Here is a 24,435-nt window from a genome sequence, read left to right on the forward strand (position 1 = left end):
CAGCTGTCAGCCGAGACAAAAATCTCTGCCTGACTGTACATGTTTTCTGTGTGTGTGTGTGTGTGTGTGCGTGCGTGCGTGCGTGCGTGCGTGCGTGCGTGCGTGCGTGCGTGCGTGTGTGTGTGCGCGTGTGTGTGTGCGCGCATGTGTGCGTGTGCGTGTGTGCGTGTGTGATTAACCAAATGCCCTGAGGATGCAGACAATGGAGCTACTGAGCTGATATGGCATCATTCGGAGACCCTGACAAAAAGACCCTACAGCAGAAGAAACATCAAACAAACTTCTGCACTTTTGCAATTAACTCCATGGACTTTAACCTTGAAAGTCTGGGGTGAAGGTTTTTTCTTTTGTTTGGATTGGCCTTGAAAAGAAGAGGAGATCTGAATTCTGAACCATTTCAAAGTGTTTCAGTCGACATTTATGAAAAGCACGGATGTGAATGTGTCCTTCCCCCGCACCATATAAAGCTTTAGATTAAAATCATCACCACAACAAACAAAATCATTATTTCTTGAATGACGAGTAGTCCCACCCAGAGCGAAATCTCTTTGGTTCAAAGGTTTGCTCCACATGTCTAAATGGCTGACTGTGTGGCATTGTGAAACATTTTCACTTTCAGTGTGGACTGGACAGTCACAGGTCTGGATACTCATCTCCATCACAATCAGTTCTTACTTCAAGTCCAAAAGTTCCAAAATTATTTTTTATGTGATAACCTGGATTTTTATCAGAGTTTTCATGTGTCTTGTCATGCTGTCAGTCTTTCACATTGCTGTTGGATGACTTTATGTCACTCCTGAGATTTTATTTTGTTGAAATTCAACAGACATTGGACTGGAATGACCACAATACATCTAGAAATTAAAATATGGAATGGTCTCTAAATTGTTTTCATTTCTTGTGTGTGTGTGAATTATGTGCGCTTCACATGAACAAAATACTGTAGAATATTATAGTATGTAATTGTAGAACATTTCTAGATACTAGACATTATCGAAAAAAGTAATAAAAAATGTATATTTTACAGTCACCATTCAAAGTTCCTTTTGTACCCCTTCAGGTTAACAAAACATAAATAGTGTACATCTTTGGGTACATTATTGTACCCTACGGAGTACGGACCAATCGTGTATCTGTAAAGGTACAGTTACATGTTAAGGGTACCAACCCAGCGACGATAAAAGGTGGTACAATTTCTGTCAGTGTAGTGTTTCCTGTACCTTACTATTGTGAATAACAATATTTAACAGTTTTCAATGTACTATTACTAAAAATACTAGATATTACAGTATGTCATGGGGGTTTTCAAACTTTTTGTCAGCCGAACACCTTTGACCTAAATCATTTACCTGAAGTTCCCCCAGAGGCGTTCCCCCTGAATAATATTTAAATAATTGAATAGCACACTTTTTATCCATTTTGAGATTTTTATTAGTAGTATTTTACCTAAATATTGTTATTTCCTAAACATTTCTTTCCAAATATTTTTTTTTAGCAATGATAATGAAACAACTTGTATGTCCCCTGGTAGACATACACGCTGCGTCCGTCATGTTTTATGGTCATGTGACCCGTATGCTCCTTGACCTATGACGTTTTAACAACAACCTATACGTGAGCGTTTATAAAAACATAATTTAGTCACAAGGAATTATTTTATTGGCACTTACTTTAAAAACGGACGTCTGCCTTAAAGTTTTCCGCTATATTTATTTGATTTACTTTTGAAATTTGACCGTTGTTCAGCTCCCGTGGCATCATGGGATAGAAAAGTGTCCATCCCATCCACACTCCCGAATCTCGGCGGAAGTAGTAGACCATCCGGGTATTTCTCGCCTACTGTTTTTTGCATACTGAGGTTTCGGACATACTATTCATGACTCATACTCATTTTCGCCTACTATATAGTTTGGAAGTAGGCGATTTTGACCGCAGCAACAGTATACCTCTCCTGCAATTCCCTCATGAACCACCAGGTTTGGGAATCCCTGGTTTACCACAATTTACCACAGTCTACTGTAGTAAAGCACTTCTCGAGGGATCACACAGAACACCTTAGTTACTCCATAGCAACCTCCACAACACCTCAACATCATTGCAGCAAGTTTCAACAAGCCAACACCACTCACATTTTTAAATGAAAGCATAAAAATGTCATGATGTCTAAGAAGCTTCCAGAAAACTTCTGTCATCCTCTAATTTAATATTAATAATGGCTAATGCCTGGGCTAATGCCATGTGTTTGTAAGGGGATGGCTAAACGTTAAACTTCTCCACCCAGAAACAGCAACTAGTCAAGCAGGCGGTTATCATTTATTTGAAGTTCAAAAGCACTGAGGAAAGAAAAGTGCTTTCTCTGTTCTAGCGTTTTGTCCTCGCTTGTATCTCGACATTCTTCACAGTATCCTTGACACTGCGAGTGAGAAGGGCTTTGAAAGGGAAAGACGGAGCGGTGGAAGGGTTGGGGGAGAGTAAGGTCATGTATCGACTCTGATTGTGAGGCGCCAGTCTCGGCATTGATCAGAGAGTGCGCTGTATTGATTAAATGACAAATGAGATGAACAAACCTCTCCTCACAAGACTCGACCCCTTTGAAGAGGTCTCCTCGCTCTGTGTGTGTGTGTATGTGGGTGTGGGTGGGAGATAATTCTGAATGGCCTCTCATGAGAAAAGTACAAGCAAAAAGCCTTCCATTCCCACACACACAGACAGTTAGATGGACACAGCTGTTAGTAGTCTATTTAGAAACATTTATATGTCGGTATGTGATGGCACTGTTGCCATGGTGACGTCTCTTGCTTTAATATTAAGGAACCAGTCAGAAACACTATTGATGTTAATAGGCAGAATCTAAACTCGTTTTAGAGTTTTTACTGCCGTCTAGTGGTCTCTTATTGTACATGTTTCACTTTTAATTCAACATAATGTGAAAGACAAAAATCTGAGTGTGTACAACCAGAGCCGATCCTTCCTATACGCAGACTACGCAGGTTGCGTAGGGTCTCTGCACCACCAGGGGGCCCCCTTGAGTACCGAATCAAAAACACTATAATGTAAACAAGACGCTATTTTTATAACTTGCGGATTCAACTTTACAGGAATCATTTGGAGATTTCTTTTTTAATACTTAATTTATTTAATTACTTTACTCGGTCTCAGACATCATGTAGTGCGCGGCAGGTGTTGATGCGTCTTTCCATATGGCCATGGCTTTAAAAACGGCATGAAATTACATGATAATTCAATTGTTTTACACAGTGTTGCAGTATTTATTATCAATTATTTATCCGTGCACATCATTATTTTAAAAAATGTCAAAGTCTTATTTAGTTTTGCCAAATTATGCAAGTACAGATTTACAAATTCAGTATTCTCCACTGGAATAAAGTTGGTTTGACGTTCGATAGTCTGCAATTAGGGACCGTCTCCAAAGTTACATAAGCTACACATTAATATAGGCCTACACGTTTCTAACCTAAATAGCATTTAAATGGAAAATACAGCTGTACAGTACAGTGTTCATGTGGGTGTCAGCTATAATGCACACTTTTTCTATTTTTGATATTTATTACAATAAACTGTCAAATAATATGTAAATATTGCTGTGTATTTCACTACTGTATGGGTTGGGTTCATACACAAAATATACCATTATTTAAAGCTCAATAGGAATGACTTACAGTCACAAAACCAGCTATACGGTGTTCGTGTGAGTCTCAGCTATAATGCACACCACTGCAATCCACTGTTCGTTTGCCCATGATAATATGTAATTTTTGTGTCTTCCCATTTATAGAATTATTGATGTTTTCATATGCTTAGCTTTCTTGAGTAAACTATATTTATCATGTTTTATTTTTGTTAACCACTCATTTGGTTAGTAAAAACACACCGCATTTGCATGTAACAGTTTTTTTGACAGCTACATGGTTCCAGAGCCACGCGTTACTTTGGGTAAAGAATTATTTACATGTGAATCAAAATGTGAATTTAATTTTATACTTAATTGTTCTAACTAACCGTTGTCTAGATGTCTTTCAGTTTTTATTCATTTAAGAGTGTTAATTTATTTTTTTATTTCTTATAGTTCACAGTTATGTTTATCTAAATTTAACTTTGACCCAGACGTCTAGGATAGGCACGGTGTACAACGGACAAATTGTGGTACTTTTGGTTACATTCACACTTACACTAAAGGGATGCCACAAAAATTACACAGTCACATTGAGCGACCTTCAGACAAGGATGCTTGTGCATTTGTATTGCTGTGTTTGCTGACTGCCGTGTTTTGTACTGGACCAGCGTTCTGTCACCCATCTGAAGATGGTATGGACTGTGACATAGACCCCACAGCGCTCTGGGTGGTCTGCTGAGCCCTGTGTGTCACAGCTGTGAAAGTATTCACTGGTTTAACTCACTGTGACGTGCATTTGAGCGTCGCCTCAAATCATGTCCTGATACCCCACACAGAGACAAGAACCTGAGTGACACCCATGACCAGAATGTGTAAACATGTGCACAAGACAGAGCTGAAAAGAGAATCAGTGGTCATGTTGAACAGCAATATTTCACATATTCTTTCTTTGTTGAAAGATTCGTTGTTCAGCAAAGGCAAATAAACAGACAGTTTTTCCACATTACTTTCATATTACTGGTCATACTATAGCAGTTCAACTTGTCTTTAGCAATGTCAAGGTCATTGGTTTAAATCCCACTCTTACTGATAAAGACATATACCTAAAACAGCAAAATGCATATACAAAACATTACAAAATGTGTTCGAAATTACAAAATGGCAATATTTAAATATGTATTTCCTTTTAAGCACTTATTTTACAGACCTTTCATTTAACCTGGAATCTGCAACCAACACCTCAACGTATTAGTGCATGTACTATATACACCCTGCCTGTAAATGAGAAATAAAATGACACCAAACTGCATTTTTACATAAACTTTTAATATTCTCCCAGTCTAAATCTGCTCACAGATTTTCATGAAGGTTTATGACCAGTAGAGGTCAGCACTGCCATTCACTAAACAACACAATGAGATGCATTATTCCATGAAAACAGATGAAAGCACATTTCTAAAATATACAACTCACACAAAATGTCAAACTGAGGCCAAAGATATTCCTCCATTCTGCATTCTCTATTTGCTATGCAATAACCGCTTGATGTAAGTTTCCCCTTGAATTCATTTGAAGAAACTACCCTTTCACGACATGTCATCTTACATACTCGCATGTTTATGTGTCACATGTAGTTAGTATACAGGAGATGTGTTTTATAGCCTGACTGATGCCTCTATTCTTCCTTAACAATACACGTCACATGACGCAGCGTCCTCGCTTATCACCACGACAACACATAATGGCCACTTCACAAAGCAATTGAGTGAGAAATCCAATTTCTCCAAGTGGCTATCTTGCCCACTCAAGCCATACAGAGTGCGTGTGTGTTCCTGTGTTATAAAACGCTTCATTACCTTCAGAGCACAGGAGTCAAACAGCAATAAAAAGAATGACAGTGAGTGTGTTAAAGGCAGAAAGACAATGGGCCTCATTCATGAAACACGAGCAGAACGATTTCGCAAAAAAAAGTCGTTTTGATGTAAATTTTCGGATTCATGAAAATGTTCGTATTTTCAAAATGTTCGTTGATACGAAAGAAATTTACACCGGCTCCTTACCACGTCTAAATGGTGCGTAAAATATTGAAACGTTCTGTATTCCTTTAGACAAACTGATGACACTGCATTTGATGTATACTGTGCATCATAATGATATTTTACGAGTTCTTTTGCCCTGTCTTTTTTCCTTTTTTACTCTTTAACTTTGGATAAAACTCAGAGCTTGTCACCATCCTTTTTTTGCACAGCTGTCCAACCACAGTGGAGGAGAGGTGGAACAAACACTACATTGACCAACCATCATACACAACAATGGAGAAGTTAATATTGCTTTTCGGGAAGGTCCGTTTTACATGCAAATTACTTAAAATTTACACATATATTTACGAATATTTCATGAATGAGGCCCATCGTTTTTAAGCATATTACAACGTTTTTATTTTATTTTATTTTTTTATATTTACCAATTTATTTGTAGAGTTATCTTATTTGTTTTATTTTATCAATTCAGTTTTATTTTATTTTATAAATTCAAATTTTATTATGGTTTATTTGATTTTCAAGAAAAAAATACTATAATAATAGGTGTGTCTCTGTATCAAGTGGTTTGTAGCACATTGCTATAGTATGTGGTTGATGCCAGGGTGTTGCAATGTGGTTGTTAGGCTGTTCTGGAAGGTTGCTAGAAGGTTGGTATAATGTTCTGGGTGGTTGCTGGTGTGTTGCTTAAAAAAAGCCCCATACCCAAGATGGCTTTGGTCCCTTCAGTCAAGGGAGTTAAGATGTTAAACCAACATTTCCATGTGTTTTTGCATTCCTAATAAAAATCAGACAAAGTAGTAAATATAAAGTGTGAGATCACGTGTGTTTTGTCTGGCTACAGTTAAGGAAGGATAACTCTCTCTACTCGCAACTATGAAACACACCCAACCTCACACACACAAATGGATGCTACAAGCAGTGTTGTGCAGTTGTTACATAGTATAATGATGGAATAATTATCACCATTATCATAATCATAAGAATTATATTTCTCAGAATTGAACAAACAGATACTAGATTCTCATGTCAAATAACATCTATTTTTACAATCTTTCACAATTTCTGTTGAATTTCAACTGTCCGTTACAACAGTATTGGCATGATTATTGCCCATTATGTCAAGGTTTAAAATCATGGTACTACCATAAAACATGTCCAAAGTTCATGCCCAATACTTTATTTGGGTAATTTTATTAGTATTAAACGTGTACAGTGTAAAACTGTGTAAAAGAAAAGTGTCAAGTTAATCATTCAGAACATTCTTGCAGGGAATATTCTCACATGCTCTACAGGTTACATTCGTGCAATGCAGTGCTGGTCAATTAATGGCATTAATGTAAAATCGTGTCTGATCTATCAATCTGAGATGAATCACAGAACACTGCCCTACAAAATCTCCCATTCATCTGAACACACACAAGCACCTGACTGATTCAACACAATTACTGCAGCACGTCAGTTAAAGGAGTCATATGACATGGCTGAAACAAATATTATGGTTTGTTTTAGACGTAATGCAGTGTGTATACACGATTTAAGGTTTAAAAACGCTGTATTTTCCACATACCGTGTATGTTTGTATCTCCTCTTTGCCCCACCTCTCTGAAACGCGCAGATTTTTTACAAAGCTCATCGCTCTGAAAAGCGAGGTGTGCTATGATTGGCCAGTTAACCAGTTCGTAGTGATTGGTCGGATACTACAAGCGTGTGATGGAAATGTATCGCCTCTTACCATATTTGGAACATCAGGTTCCAAAGCAACTGTACTGACAGGTACGCCCACCTTACTTGCGTATACATTTGGGCGGTCTTAGTCAAATCATACCACGAACTGAAGTAGATTTGTGGGGGTGTGGTTACACGAGGCGTTTCAGGCAGGTCTGGGTGAGCATTCGCTTTTAGATAGAATGCATCTTTTCTCCCGACACTTAAATTTGTGCAATTTTACGTGTCTAATACATGCATGGACAACTTATAACACACCAAAGACACAGAAAAACACATATTCGCGCCATATGACCCCTTTAACTGAAAAATCCAACATGATTGAAAACACTGTAAAGGAAAGAAGCTTATTCAGTATTTCAGAAGCAGAAGTGATGCTTTACTCTCAATATTTATTTCACTATTAACCCAATTCAATGCACAATCCACAACGTTTGACTTTAATTGTTATGGAAAATGCCATGTAAATGTACAACTATTGCATTGTTGAAAAAAACAGCTGTCTAACTTTGAAGGTCTAGAGAGGGATTTATAGCGGCCCCTAGCGGTGAGTTTGAGAATTGCAACCAATCTCTCAGTCCAAACACGACAGTGGCCACCACAGTACAAAAAGATGACGTCGGCTGAGACAGCGCGTCTTCTCATGTTGACGCAGGGAAGAGATCATGGGGGCATTAGAAAGACTGTAGAAAGAGCAAACTGCAGCATCCTTCACAACTTTCAAAAAAACCCAGCTCAAACATACCTGTACCGCATTTATTTGACTAACCAATAACTGTCTGTCTGTCTGTCTGTCTAGAAAAATAATTCTGTCATTTAGCAGTATCGGGGCAGTAGACGGGTCCCCGGCTGCGGTGGCACATTAACTGCCTAGAGTTGTTGGCTGTCCTCTTGGCACTGAGGATGTTCCAACCCCTCGTGCAGGACAAACATGTGCTAGTCCGGTCGGACAGCACGACTGCCGTGGCGCACATCAATCACCAAGGCGGCATACGCTCATGGCAGATGTCATGACTCGCTCGACGCCTCCTCCTCTGGAGTCAGCAGGTGATCAAGTCCCTGCGAGCCACTTTCATCCCAGGCGACCTGAACCAGACAGCCGATGCGCTCTTTCGTCAGGGGGCGCTCTTTCATCAGGGGACGCCCCACGGAGAATGTCGACCCCATCCCCGCGCCGATTCATATGGGAGCGGTTCGGCCAGGCACAGGTGGATATGTTGCCTCCCCGGACTCCACCCATTGCCCGCTTTGGTACTCCCTGACCAAGGGACCCCTCGGCACGGATGCCTTAGCACACAGCTGGCCGCGGGACAAGCGGAAGAACGCCTTCCCCCCAGTGAACCTCCTTGCACAGGTCCTGTGCAAGGTCAGGGTATAGGGACACCAAGTACTGTTAGTTGCGCCTTACTGGCCCGACCAGACTTGGTGCTTAGACCTGGTGGCTTTGACGACAGTTCCCCCTGACCGATTCCACTGACGAAGAACCTTCTGTCGCAGGGGAAGGGCACGGTGTGGCACCCCAAGCCAGGCCTCTGGAATCTCCATGTCTGTCCCCTGGACGGGACGAGGACACTTGCCGCCAGCGATCAGAGAGACCGTACTGCAGGCTAGAGCCCGCCACTAGGCGTCTATATGCTTATAAGTGGCGTCTCTTCTCGTCCTGGTGTTCTTCCTGCAAGGAGAACCCACGGAATTGCTTGATCGGGTCAACGTTGGCCTTCCTACAAGGAGACCAGAGAGTAACCTCTCCCCATCCACGTTGAAAGTGTATGTAGCCGCTATTGCCGCTCATCACGATCTCGTGGAGGGTAAGTCTCTCGGCCAACATGACCTGGTCACCAGGTTCCTTAGGGGCGCGAGAAGGGTGAATCCACCTCGACCGTGCCCCGTACCCTCTTGGGACCTTAATGTGGTCCTACGAGGCCTTTGTACGGCCTTTCGAGCCCCTCAGAGACGCCAGTCTTTCTCATCTGATGATGAAGATGTCACTCTTGCTGGCGCTCGCTTCCATCAAGAGGGTAGGGGACCTCCAGGCATTCTCCGTGTCCCATGGGTGCCTAGAATTCAGGCCTGGTAGTTCTCACGTTATCCTGAGACCCCGGCCAGGTTACGTGCCCAAGGTTCCCACCACTCCCTTTCGGGACCAGGTGGTGAACCTGCAGGCACTTCCCTCTGGGGAGGAAGACCCAACCTCCAACGTGTTGTGTCCAGTACGCGCATTGCGCCTCTACTTGGACCGCACGCAGAGCCTTAGAAGCTCTGAGCAGCTTTTATCTGTTTTGGGGGACAGCACAAAGGGAGGGCTGTCTCCAAACAGAGATTGGCGCACTGGATTGTGGATGTCATTATTTGGCATACCGGTTCCAAAATTGCCTGTGCCCGCTTGCAGTGAGAGCCCACTCCACTCGGGGTATGGCCTCTTCGTAGGCAATGGCTCAGGGCGCCTCTTTGGCAGACATATGTAGTGCTGCGGGTTGGGCTACGCCTAGTACCTTCGCTAGGTTTTACAACCTCTACGTGGAACCAGCGTCAGCCCGTGTCTTACACACCACCTCCCCTTGTGGTAGGATGTGGCCTCCGTAACACAATCTTCAATGAGGAGAGCAGTGTTTCCCCAGTGTTCCTTACGGCGCCGGGTGGTGTCTCGCTAATAGAGATGAATGCCACCGTCCTTGACGGCCGTCGGTAAGAGCCTCTCAGGGTATGCTACTAAGTCCTGATTCCACTGGAAGATTACGTCTCGCAGTAGCACTTTCTTGTGACTCGCTAGTCTAGTCAGTGTCTCTCCGCTTGAGGTCGTGATACGGCTCAGCCACAACGCTTCGCCGACCCGCTGCAGCGACCAGGAGATGTCTCTCAGGTTCCTCAGCCCAAAGGGTTAGTGAATGGCCGTTGGTATCTCCCTTTTATACCCGTATGCACGGGGCGGGGACTGGCGTGCGTGTGCCATTCGCCAAAGCCCATTGGCATGTTAAATACCTCTCGGAGATGATAGGTTCTCAAGATCAAACCCCAGTCTGTCTGTCAACACAACATCTCGTTCCCCCATCAGGTAACGGAGGTTACAGTTGTAACCAAGACGTTTTCTGTTTGTTAGAACCAAGATATGTTGTTGTTGTTGTAATATTAGCTGTGTAACAGAGCAGTTTTGAGCATCATTGTTTATCTGGAATCAGTGTGCTGCATGTACTGTATACTTGTGTCGTCTTTGCTTATTTTATTCATTTGCATTATTATTTGCGTGGTCTAAGCTATGATAAAGTTAAGCATTTCATGCTTGCATTGCACAGCACGTTTGAGGGCAGAGCGAAGTGAGTTAAAAGTAAATAGCAACGCTGTTAAAGGCGTTTGATCTGACAGCAAGATAGCAGTTAGGAGTAAGTTAGTAGATGTTCCCCTTCCCACAAATGTGACAATAAACGTTCCTTTAAAGTGGAGGTGAAGAGTAATTAAACAAACTAGCAACTGCTCTACAGAACTAGAAATACTGGATATCATTTATCACCAAATGGTGTGCAAACACACACACACTGAAACTGATGATTTAATCTTTCTACTAGAACATCCACGCATCCATCTTTTATTTTGCACACTGCACTTCTACCGCAAATTTGATCTACACAGTAAAAAAATCCTGTAAAAAAACAGAAAATTACCCGCTGCTGGGGTGCCAGATAGCTAGAAGCTTCCAACTAGAAGCTTCCAACACCAAAGAAAATTCCTTGTGTGTGCAAGCACACTTGGCAATAAAGCTCTTCTGATTCTGATTCTGATTCAGATATATACCATAAAATACGTTTTTCCTGTAAAATTACATGTTTTTCTTGTAAGTTTGCAGTCTTTTTCTGTAACTTGACATTTTTACTGTATTTAACAAAATAGACTGTAAAATTCTGTAAAGAAAAGCAAAATTATTCCAGAAATACACAGTAAAAATTTACGTTTTCCCCATGAAATGTTTTGCATGTTTTTCTGTGATTTGATGGTCTTTGACCGTATTTCAAAACTATGTGAAAAATCAGTAAGATTCTGTATATTACAGTTTTATGGACATTATAAAATGCCAGTAAAATTCTGTAAAATTACGAGTTTTTTACCGTGATCTTTTAGCTTTATCTTTTACTCTTTTTTTATACTCTATTTTATAGTTTATTAAGGTAATGTCAAAATCCCGCAGCAATTGCATCAAAACATGTCGCAAGATCTCACTTCCTTGAAGTGATCATGGCATGAATCCTGTTCACTGTCTCAGACTTCTCGAAGGGCCATTCTAGAAGGGATTCAGCAGGTGTTCACACCCTTACAAATGCCATCCCTTTCGCAAAGGGTCCTTCAAGGGTACATAAATGTTGTTTGGAAAATGCCCAATGACAGAGAGTGTCTTTTCTAAACCAGCAGTAACATCCTTTCAGCTAAACAATCTAAGTACATTCATAACAGAATGCTACACACTGCACCCAAGGCCACAATATTTGATCATCTTAAGTTAAAAGAGGCTTACAGTGATTTGGCACCTGGAAAAACAATTACCCGTCTAGGTCCAGCTACTGACAGAAGGCCTTTTCAACTTGAATGAAAAAGTGTGCTCATAAAATCTTAAAACAGAGGAACTTCACAAAGGAAGTGTTGCCAATTGACATAACCCCTTAGGATCTAAACAGGGTCTCTGAACTTTGAGCATCACCTCTGAGCATTACAGAAATCCATTTCCATGTCATTGAGAAGAAAAAGACACTTGGAGCTATATGACATATTTTATAACTCTATGATAATGTATCATTACGATCAAACTTAATCTAAATTATCAGTCAGATACATTTAATCCATATTTATATGACAGAAATTACATTTTAAGACTAAAGTTGACCTTATAATTATCCAGGAATTATCCAATGTTAATGATATCCAAAGCAACTGTGAAACATTTCAAGCAAGGGTGTAGCTTGTTGAACTGCTCTGCATTCTATTTGCATCATGTTACCAAAACTGGAATAATAAGTAATTTACTCTGCTCTCACAGATCATTCTCATCCTTCAACTCTGTGGCTAATCTGCGAGCAATGAAATAAAACCACTCTTTTGTGACCCTTGAGTGCATCAGACGCACTGGTCTCAATACACAACAAATGCATACAGGATTCATTCATGATGTTACCAGTTCATTAAAACTACAGAAGAAATTCACTTCTATATGACTTCTTTAAGACAATGCATTACAAGTGCATGAAATATTTCATGCTATAGACTTTGTAATGGTCCATCCCTGCTGAAAAAAAAACAATAGAAACCATTAAAGAAGTTGTAATTGTTTTAATGGGATTTGTATTGGTTTTAATGGAAACTGCTATGGTGTCTACTGGTATGTGATGGATTCAATTGGTGGGATGTTAAATCCTACTGGAATAATGCCCAAAACATACTACAAAATTGATTTTTTAATGGTTTTAATTGAAAAAGCTATTGGGTTGTAATGGTATTCTAATGGAAACCATTAGAATTTCGGTGATGGTTTCTGATGGGTTTCTATGGGATTTTTTTCAGCAGGGCAGTTTGATTAGATCATACTGTTATTGCACAAATCAAAAATTATGTGTAACATGCTCCTGCTCATGTTTAAAACATGTTTCAGATAAGAACTGTAATAATAGATCATGACAGGCAGGGGGCTTGTGCGACACAGGTCTGCATAACAAGACCAAACACATCTCAATTTGTACAAAAATAGTGATTCACAGCTGCTTGGTTATTGCTACACAACCACAAATAGTTCAAGTTTGTAAAGTGCATAAAGACGTAAGAAATAAGTCGGAGGAGCCAATAAAAATAAAATAGCAGCAAATAAAAAATCTAGAAGAGTGAACAAACAATGATACTAGGCTGAAAATCTTCAAAAACATAACACAAGTGGCACTCAAAAATCACATTGATTGCATCGAACTGGCAAAAAGAGAAACAGATGAAAGTAGGGAGAAAGGTTGGGGAAATTAAAAAATGAAAGGAGGGTGTGAACAATCAGGAAGGTGTTACATGACTTTCTATGTCTCACAGCAGCACATCAGATGCAGATGCCTGACTCAAGGCAAATCCTGGCAGAGATGTTACCATGGCATCTGATTAAAAAAAAGCTTAGAAATCCCAAGATGAAAACAACACACACATCAACTGGTACACTCGCTCGTCTCAACAAATGCAAACAGCTGCACACTGAACAGTCTGGTCATTGTTATGGCTATATAATTTAGCATTGCTTATATATACTATATATATACATATATATATATATATACCAAAGTAATACCATGATCTTTAGACAGGCACCATATGCTAATACAACAGAATGCTTTAAAGTGCCTTGTAATAAAAGAATGGTTTGTTATTTATGCTTTAATCTAAAGTGACTTCGTTGATTTTTTTATATTTAATATGATTTTATATTAATCCTTTGAGGGTCACTACACTAAAATGTTTCTCATCATTGTTGGATCTAAAGTTGTATGCTTAAATTTATGAATACCTGAAGACAAAAATATAATTATGCCAACATATTTGTTTCTTTTACTACAAAACAAATAATTTATTTACTAAAAAGTTTTTGAAATGTATCCCTGCTGAAAAAAAACAATAGAAACTACTACAGAAATTCTAATGGTTTTCATTAAATACTGCTGAAAAAAACCAAACATTTTGTAATGGTTTTAACGGAAAAAGCTAATGGTTCATAATGGTATTTTATTGTAAACCATTAGAATTTCTGTAATGGTTTCTGTTGGGGTTCTATTGTTTTTTTCAGCAGGGATAATATCCCACCAATAGAATCCATCACATACCACCATTAGACACCATTATAGTTTCCATTTAAACCAATACAATTCCCATTATAACCATTAAATCCATTAAATTTTGTGTTGTGTCGTTTTTCTGTTGTGTTGTACTGTTTTCTTAGCAGGGATGACTTGGACCAAATAACAAAAGTCTTTGAAAAGCATCTCAGGGAAACTGGTGACATTGAAGATGAAATTATTTTAGTCACAACATAATTTCCATTGATAAAAATCTAAATAAACACTGTATAAGTAACCTTAAACTATAGAACGGTATTGAAAATATTTCATATATCAAAATATTTGACAAATGTGTTCTTTTGTTGCACAACATAGCAGTTCTGTCCAACAGCTCAGCGGGCCTGACTTCACATTTGATTAAATCCCAACTGTGTTCCTCTACACTTTTTTCTATTAGTGTTATTCTAACCTTTGCAAACTATGGATTTAAACAAGCGGTCAAACCACAAGTGCGGTCAGAATGAGCTGTTTCATAATAGAGCTAATATGAACCAACAGTTGCTGTCGTGCCGATAGGACAATTATGAATGACCAGGAACAAAAGCTTCTTCAGCCAATGAGATGTTACCAGAGCCCAGCAGGAGTCAAAGGGCCAATTAGCTTTCTGGCTAAACACCATTTATCAGAGCTTGACGGCATTAGCACAGACGCTAATGAACAAACCGTGGCCACAAACACACCACAGGGACGAATCTTTAATGCGGAAATGAGATTAGCCATTAATCACAGATCTCTAGACGGGGTCGTGCCAGAGCGATGACTCCATGTGGGGTAAACTTCCAAAATTCCTTTGCTATTACGGCATCTCGATGCTTTTTTTGGCGTCCCTGGACCAACGTGGCTATGGAATGTCTAGTAAATTTACTTAATGTGAGGTGGTCCGAAACCAGTGACTCGAAGGAGACATTGTTAAATACATTGCCCACTGAGATTACTCACATTACTGTCATTCTGGCATCAGCTTCAGGAAAATCTGAGGGAATGATATAACTAAGATAGCATGTCTGATGTTCCAGGCCGTTCCCAAGCTTGGGTAAATGATACCGAAACACATACAGATACAAAAACCGTGACAACAAGTAAGAAAAACAGAAGTCCAACAGCGAGAAGGACATTAGCTTTCACTCCCTCTCGAAAACAGATCTGAGGTGGACGGTGGATGGTGGACGGCATCAACATCTCATCAAATAATATCTGGTTTACTTGAAATTTGTTCCATGTCTTACATCAAGAAACAATGTAGTGTAAAATAACTAAGTTAGACTTACTTGCTTTTAATGCATTGCATTCTGGGATGTAGTGTGCTTTATAAATACTGAAGCTTGTAACAAATCTAATAGGTCATTTGGATGTTCTATGCGTTTGGAAATGATGTAAATATAATGTGCACAGCCTACAGCACAACGTAAAAGAGAATGACTAGTGTGTGTCTTTTCCAAACACAGCCATAAAATACAAAAAGAGACCGAAGGAGTGGGCTACTTCATCTTAAATCACATGTTAGAGATCAGCGTCTCTCCCAAAACACAAATAATGGATCCACAGGGATAACTCACCCTGTCTTTGTCATCAGCAACATCACAAAGTATATCATCCAAGTCCAAAATGCCCCCGTCTCCATGTTCTAACCGATGAACGTGTATCCAGTAGCCGGCGTCCTGAGAAAAGACAAAGTGACAAAACCTTTCATCATTCATGTTTTTTTTAAACCTGTATGACTTTCTTTCTTCTGCGGAACACAAAAGAAGATATTTCGAAGGGTAACCAAACAACACTGACCCCCATTGCATTTCCTTTATATGGACACAAAACCACTGAGACATTTCTCAAAATATCTTCTTTTGTGTTACACAGAAGAAAGAGTCACATACAGGATAACAAATCAAATACGTTTCAAATGCTCATAAGCCATCAGTGTGGCAATTTATGCTTCAATGTTATTGAAATTAATCTGGTGTCCAAACAACATCAATACGCAGTGATTGTAATATTTTATGGCCTTGAACGTGTGTCCTGGTTGAACTCGGCTCATCTGAAACACTATAATCTCATAACTGGGCACAGCTGGACAATCCCAAAGTCAAGTTGGCATCCACAGACCCTGGAAGAGCTTCAAAGTGAGCTCATGATGAAGATGAAAATGGGGAATTGGGGTCGCACATCGATGGAATGCAAATCCGTTTTCATCATGTGCTCTTCATCTTACTCTTACCTTGATCTGTAAGCATGTAGCAAACCTTAACATACTTGAAAAAACAAACATTGGTTTTATTTTCTGTTCCCCCAGATTTTTGTTGTTTTGCCCACATACAGTATTGTAGCATCTAATTTGGTCTTTGAACGTTGTTATGTGAACAACGAATATTTGAAATGTATATAATAACAGTAATGTAATAAATATACACACATATATTTAAACAAATACAACAGAATAAAACAACAAAATAAACATAAAGGCTAAAACAATCTAAGTAAATGTCAACTAGTTCATCCAGTCTTAACAGACCGACTCTGGAAGAGATTTTCCGGCCACAAACCCAGAACAAGACTCAGCAAATATTTGAACAAACAAATTCAGTGCTGAGATGACATGCACCGCTGGCCAACGTTTCGTCCTCCCACATTCACCGAGGATGTTAAAACCCAGCAACTCGCATGCGGATTTAAGATCAATGGGCCCCATAATCGCCCAAAAATGGGAAATGAGATGAAATGAGAAGATTCGTTCTCATGGGAGGAATGTCTGTGCAGTCATTATTCATGAAGGAGTGTTTGCAGGGACAGTCCACGTCTCTTGTGTGTGATTTAAGAATGGAACTGTCTGCAAATAATAGAAAAGAAATAAAGTCTCAAAGGGATGGGAGAATATGAAGAATATGGAGGATGAAATATTAAGCATGAAGGAGAGACAGATGGGACTGACCTTCTCTTTGAGAGAGATACATTGGTTCTCAACTGTATAGGAAAAGACGTTTGTCATGTTCACACACACGCACAAATGTGTCATAGATAACAAATTTACATTTTGAAACATGTAAGCGTGCCTACATACATCACACTTTCCAGTGCTTTAATACAGGAGTAAGAAACGGTAAAGCAAAAGTAATGCCTAAGAAAAAAATATTTAAATACTTAACTAATGCTTTATAAAGTACTGTAACACACAGACTAAACAAACGTTCTTTACTAAACAAACGTTCTCCCCAACACATCTATTATCAGTCCCTCACGTGTCCTAAGAAGAGGTTGCGGCGTCGGAGACTTGATGATGGATGGAGATAACATTCCAGAATAGTGTGAGATCAACGCAGACAGGGACACCATTGTCAACACATCATTTATTTCTCAATGAAGTAATTCAACCAGGTCTGAGTCAAGGTGCTGAACAAATGAAACATCCTGACTTGAACTAAACACGTCAAAAGGAAGTTTAAACTCCATCTATCTCGATCCAGAGGAGGAAAGCAAAAACATATATATTCTCCCGTAAAAATACTTAAAACAAGATAAATGTAGCTCAGAACCAAAACTGCACAAAGAACTCAAACTTTAAAGAAAAAAGATGCAATGCAATACAATTATTATTATTGTTGTTATTATTAATATTAATATTGATAATAATAATAGTAATATACAGGAAAAATTTTGTAGTCATTGTATTAAGAAAAAAATGCACTTATATATTTAAGATAGTCTCTCCTAAAAATGGTTTTAAGTAAATATTATTGTTTTAAATATTTCCCCCTAAAAATCTCATAGGCAAACTATATTCTCACGCAGCTAAAGTGAATCTTTAAATGTGTTCTCATCATGAACGTCCCCGTCCACTTTTTCCCAGAGGTAGTGAATGAGCTCTCGGCTATCATAAGTACAAACTCACCTGACCACATATCACCTCCACAGACAGACACTCCATTGTTGCCAGCACCGTTTACCACAGAGCGCAAAGGAAGTGAGCGACACAATAGAGACATTTTGAAAGAAAAGTAATTTGGGTTAACAAAGTAGGTGATCTACACAAATCCTTCCAAAGCTAACCACAGCAATATCACAGCGGTTCGGCCAACATGTCATGACACTTTCAAAGCACCCACTGTATGAAAGAGCTATTGTGAGATGCCACCGGAGGCAAGATCCAGGAGAGAAAGTTACTAGGTCTGGAGATACAGTGTACTCATAGCCTTCTTGTGTAAATAATGTGTTTTATTGAATACGCTTAAATCTGCATGTTTGAGCAGCTGGGGAAAATACTATAACTGGGATACACTGGGATACAAAAGTCTCCGATCTGGCATGCAATTAAATGTTTAAATCAAATGTAAACCTAATGTAAAAATGTTGAAAAATGTTGTACAGTTTATAACATAAAATATTTTAAAATCCTTTACAAAACGGTTGGATGCCCCTGCTTCCTTTGAACCCCACAGGACGCTTACCCTAACGTGCTAGAATAACATGGATCATTGTTTTTTTTCTCTCATGATGGATCAAGTATACTGTCATTAAAATAATAAGGGGGAACACCAAATACTGAAAATGGTGAAATACTGGAAATTCATGTTGAGTCAAGTTTACCTGTGTACTGCTTTTCATAATGCCCCTTATTTCCAAATACAGTAGCTTCAGAAAAGTGTTTTGTGCATAATGTCTTGATGCCATTGAAGAACGGAGTGATATTTTCATCTACTGTATGTTATATTATAATTGGCAATTCACCTTTTATGAGGTGAGGTTTAACATTAAATGTTTAACTATTAATGTTAACTATTCACTAATTACATGTTTTCAGTATGTTCTATTGCGATAAATACTGGAAAACACTTTCATTCTTTTGTTACATACCAGCAAGGGAGGTTTTAGGGTGAGTGGATATCTGGGGCTTAGCTCAAAAGCATCCATATATATGTGAGAGAATACACGCTAGTAGACTTTAAAAACATTGTGCGATTGCAGCATTCTGAAAAGCTGAAATATGTTCAACTCGCTGCCGCGCCAACGTGCATGGAAAACGGAGAGTGATGTGGTGCTCTCTAATTGAGCGCACTTTGTGGCATGTCTACATTCAAAATGAAGAACGTGTGCGCGCAAAAGACGCGAAATGTGAACGGCCATTATTTCAGCGCATTTGCGGCACATCTACATTTAAAATAACTTCGGTGATTAATGTGACCCTAGGTGATTCGCAGGGTATCCTTGGTAGCACACAAACATCTGGCAGATGTCTGTTGGATGTCTGCATTTACATCTACAATACATCTGCAAGACATAGTTTGCTCATCTGCAATACGTCTCGGAGATGTCTGCTGTCAAGAAGATGTCTTTAAGATATTTATGATTTAGAATAGATGTAAAACTGCTCTTTTCTAAGATGTTAAGCAGATGTTCTTACACATGTTTTCCAGATCTCCAGATCTTTAGTAGACGTACCTGTGCTAGCTGGGAATGGTAATAAAAGCATTTGGGGTTTTAGCCTCCTTAGCCCACCCCTAGCGCCGCTCTGCATATCAGTGCATAAATATGGTCTAATATTACATTTAATTGTTAAGTAGATTGTTTTCCCTGCCTGTCTAGCAATTTGTGTTTATACATAAAGGAAAATAAGCATTTCTCTTTTCAAACTTCTACTGCGTTTCATTTTGTTTATTAAGTTTTTCGTGATTTCCAGTAAAGGAAAATAAGGAGCACTGACACTCCCTAGTTTTTTGACTTGCATTGTGGGAATTTTTAGGAAACAAGCGTTTCAGTGCACTGAATTATGAGTCACCTTACATCACTTCCTCTAATGGAGATAATATCACTGCAGATCTTATCTCTGCCAGCAACAATAAACCACAGGACATACTGTATCTACAGCTGGATGACACTTGCAAGAAGACACTTGTTCCTGTTTTGCGAGAATAACAAGCATTTGTATTTGTGGGGGTTTCGAACACTGGGGGTAAAGACTGCAGAAATTGGCTTGTAAAAAAACCTAAGATCACGGAAAATGATACTGAGACCTGGTAAATGTGAATAGCTGTTACCTCGGGTCAAGTGAGAGACAACTGTATCATGACAAGCTTTTAATTTTACTTGTTACACAGCTTTTTAATTATTTTGTATAATCTTGTGAATTCTGTCAAAGAAACAGTTCAGTTCAGGTTTTGTATATTTAAACAATAGGAAGGAATCGCGTAATCCAGACATAAAAGATGAATTTGCTGTATAACACAGAATGGCACTGAATCTGGCAAATGTATTACTTCTTAACCAGAAAGTTAAGATGTAATGCAAATTGCTAACATCTTGCTAAGTGGTTATGCTGCATGTGTGTACTGCACGCGTAATGCTCATCTGGCACTTTCACCTGCATTGAAGCTACTTTCAAACACCCTTTGCTGCGACCCGTCAAAATAAAAGTCCAGTTAACTTGAATAAATGATAACAAATCCACATTTTACCACACCATCCCCCTTGAATTTGTTTTATAATTCGACCAGTGAGAATAATATTTACTTTAGTAAATTGAAGTTAATGTGCTAGTAAAATAATATTTTTTTTACAAAATATTACTTTATTAAAAATAGTACTTGAATTTAAGTAGACCTGAAAACAAAAGAAAAAAGAAAATGTACTGGTAAGATGGTTTATAAACATAGTTAAGTACATTATACCCTATTTTTACTGATATTTTTCCCTGTATGGTTCAAAGTATCCACTGTAGGTTTTTTTATATAGTTTATAAGTGAATACTATAGTTTACTAAGTATTTTTTCAGGTGGGGAAATATATTACTATTGTATAGTAAAACACGGAATCTAGAAAAATAAAAATGGAAAAACGGAATTTGGGAAAAAATAATATTCATAGGGCCCTAAAACAAGGAAAAGTACAAATCAAATATAAAATTGGACACTAAGTTGTTGATACCAAAATAGCTTCTGTAAATTTGTGTTTACTATGAGTGCTGTTTTTAACAGTTTGTCTAAACAAAAATATACACCAGAATACTGGAACCGGCAAGAGTAATCTGAATCCTTCTTTATAACCGATGACATGATCTGTAATTATTTATAATTTGGATATTATGAATGCTTGGGTATTTCCAGTATCTCAATGCCCTGGAACATTCTCTTACGATCACTTTCACAATTACAATTAATTCACAAATGATAAATTAATAAAGCCTTTCATCTCTTCATGCGTCCATAAAGAATCCTATTATGATGTCTAATCCCTACTTTGTTCTCATGTTGAACGGCTCATTCAGAAATTTTAACTTGGTTTTGATGTACAGTACACCCTGGGTAGTTTCAGGTGATCTTTGTTGGTGACTGAAGCTCATCAATAACTTAGTACCCATAAGGTTTTAAGCCCAAGTGCATATTTCCCAGATGTGTTTCTCTAGCGGTGGTTATCGACTGTTATTTACTTTTTGTCCACATCTCCTATACATTTACAGACACTTCCAGCAATTTCTTAAGGCTGACATTAACAATTTGGCAGTACAAGCTCCTTTTCTATTCCAGCCTATAAAAGTATATAAAAGTCATTCTGGTGAGAAACGACTTGACTGATCTGCCGCCCGTACCTACAATAAACCCCACTGAACACTTTTGGGATGACATGGAAAGCCGAATGTGAGTCAAACCGGTGCTTTACCTCTCTGATGTTTTCTACTTGTAAAAGCAAACATGTATAGAACAAACATGTTTGCGGTTTCTTAATTGTGCTTCATAATTGCAGCACTCTACATGTATTCCAGAAAAATCATTACATTTCATTTAAAATACAGAATGCTCACTTATATATTGAAATATTTCAACAGTATTGTTTTATTAAATGACGGTTAGCGAGTAAAAAGTTTCCACCCTAATCCACCATTAACAGAAAATTACCAATGCAGTTGGGAAAGCATGACATTTTTTAATGTGGCCTACATTTAAGTCTATTATCGAAACCACGCTGTGACAACATGAAAGCGACACAAAGCTCTGAACTCTGTAATCAAAAACTTCAAAAAGTGTTGATAGGCACACATTTCCACAGGCCTAGAACTCATTAATAGCTGATAAAAGCTATACAAGTAAAGGCACGTCTGAGACCGCATATAGCATTATTAGGACACAATACTGACACAACATCACGTTTCACAGGGCCAAAGACACTTACACATAAAGATGCAGTTTTTAGGGACACAATTGACTTGAGAATGAGACGGACGTCTCTGCATTCCCTGTGGCACATGTACCGTGTTGAGACTCGCCCACTGCTTTTCAACAATATGAATCTACTGTAAGTTTAGTCAGTAAGGTGAACTCTGATGATCTGCTATAAGAACTCAATAGAGAGATTTACAGATTAAGAAAACAGGGAGGCTTTTAAATGTGGTTTTAAATGCTTTGTTCAATAAAGGGGTCATCTGCGTAGAATGTGTACCTCAAAAACAAGCATCAATTATCAGGAATTTATTAACCAAAGCACGAACCATTACTGCAATGGATTACCTTACATTTCAATGAATGATGTAATACATCCAATAAGATCATCTCTATCACATCCACTTAAGTCTCACATGTTTGCTTGTAAATGATGTCAAATTGATAGGTCTTTTAAACATTCAAATAATTAAGTAATAAACCGTCAATATATTATCAAAATAATAATAATAATAAAATATATGTATATATATTGCATGTTTGCTTTATTTGTACTGTTAAGTGAGAGAGAGGACAGGAAGCGAAGTGGGAGAGAGAGAAGGGGGTGGGTTCGGGAAAGGACGGGAATCGAACCCGGGTCGCCCGATGCACAACCGCGTCACATGTCGGAGCACTGCCCACGCGTGCCCATTTTTATTGTTTTTATTATTATTATTACTATCATTGAGCAAATATTTACATATTAAAGCATTAAATAACTGCTAATAGAAAATAATTCATTATTAATAAGAATTAAAAACCAAATAATTAAATATTAAACTATTAATTAACTGTTAATAGACATAGAAATAATTATAGATAATCATTAACCTCCTACGACCTGGCGTCCACATGTGTGGACATCACATTTTTGGTTGTGTGCACGATAATACTTAATTCTATGTAACTGGAACATGTTATTCACAAACATGGACCTTTACACTGCCATCTGGTGGTGTCAGAAGAGAAAAACACTTTACATAAAAATGTCAAGATGGCGATGAACGCATCTGAAAAATAAAGGCAGCTATGTCAGGCCAAAACGTCCAAAAGGTAAAAAATGTAATAAAATGTCATCGTTGATTCTTGTTAAGTTATGCATAGTAGTGTTGTATGATTAATATGGCATGCAAATTTGACACATTTTTGCAACAGTAAAGATGTACTATGCCTCTAAACTTGATGTCCACACATGTGGACAATGGGACTTTGCTAAGTTGAAAATGTAAAAATGTATTAAAAAATAATGAAATAATGAATGTTTTTAAATAAATGTGAAAACGTAGTTTGGGAAGAATTTGTTTGAAAACATCAATTTACACAACGACTGCAAGCAGTACCATGGGGCCAAGCCCACACTTTCCCCCGGTGTACCCAAAGCATTCCCACACTTACCCAAGTGTACCCACAGCATGCGCACACACAACCCACACTTCCCCCAGTGTACCCACAGCGTGCGCGCACAGCCCACACTGCCCCCAGTGTACCCACACCCAGCCCAAACTTCCCTCAGTGTACCCACATCATGCCCACACTTCCCCCAGTGTACCCACAGCATGCCCACACACGGCCCACACTTCCCCCAGTGTACCCACACTTACCCCAGTGTACCCACAGCATGCCCACACACAGCCTACACTTCCCCCAGTGTACCCACACCTAGCCCACACTTCCCTCAGTATACCTACAGCATGCCCACATTTCCCCTAGTGTACCCATAGCATTCCCACACTTCCCCCAGTGTACCCACAGCATTCCCACACTTCCCCCAGTGTGCCCACAGCATTCCCACACTTCCCCCAGTGTACCCTCAGCATTTCCACAGTGCACCTACAGCATTCCCACAGTGCACCCACAGCATTCCCACATTGTACCCACAGCATGCCCACAGCATTCCCACACTTCCCCAATTGTACCCACAGCATGCCCACACACAGCCCACAATTCCCCCAGCGTACCCACAGCATTCCCACACTTCCCCCAGTGTACTCAGGCTGTTAATAAAATAGATTTGT

General features: G+C 39.0%; 1 protein-coding gene across 4 annotated transcripts in view; it reads right to left on the bottom strand.

The window, feature by feature from the left end:
• pard3aa (par-3 family cell polarity regulator alpha, a) overlaps positions 1-24,435 on the bottom strand; it is a 426,846-nt gene that overhangs the window by 354,401 nt on the left and 48,010 nt on the right. For 3 of the 4 annotated variants that reach the window (XM_057322206.1, XM_057322207.1, XM_057322205.1), the window contains exon 2: positions 15,800-15,901. In XM_057322206.1, coding sequence (XP_057178189.1) covers positions 15,800-15,901 — 102 coding nt within the window. Of the gene's footprint in view, positions 1-4,418; positions 4,489-15,799; positions 15,902-24,435 lie in introns of those variants that run through there. The other variant, XM_057322208.1, reaches the window with a different exon arrangement.

Source organism: Triplophysa rosa, linkage group LG23, assembly GCF_024868665.1.
Source record: "Triplophysa rosa linkage group LG23, Trosa_1v2, whole genome shotgun sequence".
Lineage (NCBI taxonomy): Eukaryota > Metazoa > Chordata > Actinopteri > Cypriniformes > Nemacheilidae > Triplophysa > Triplophysa rosa.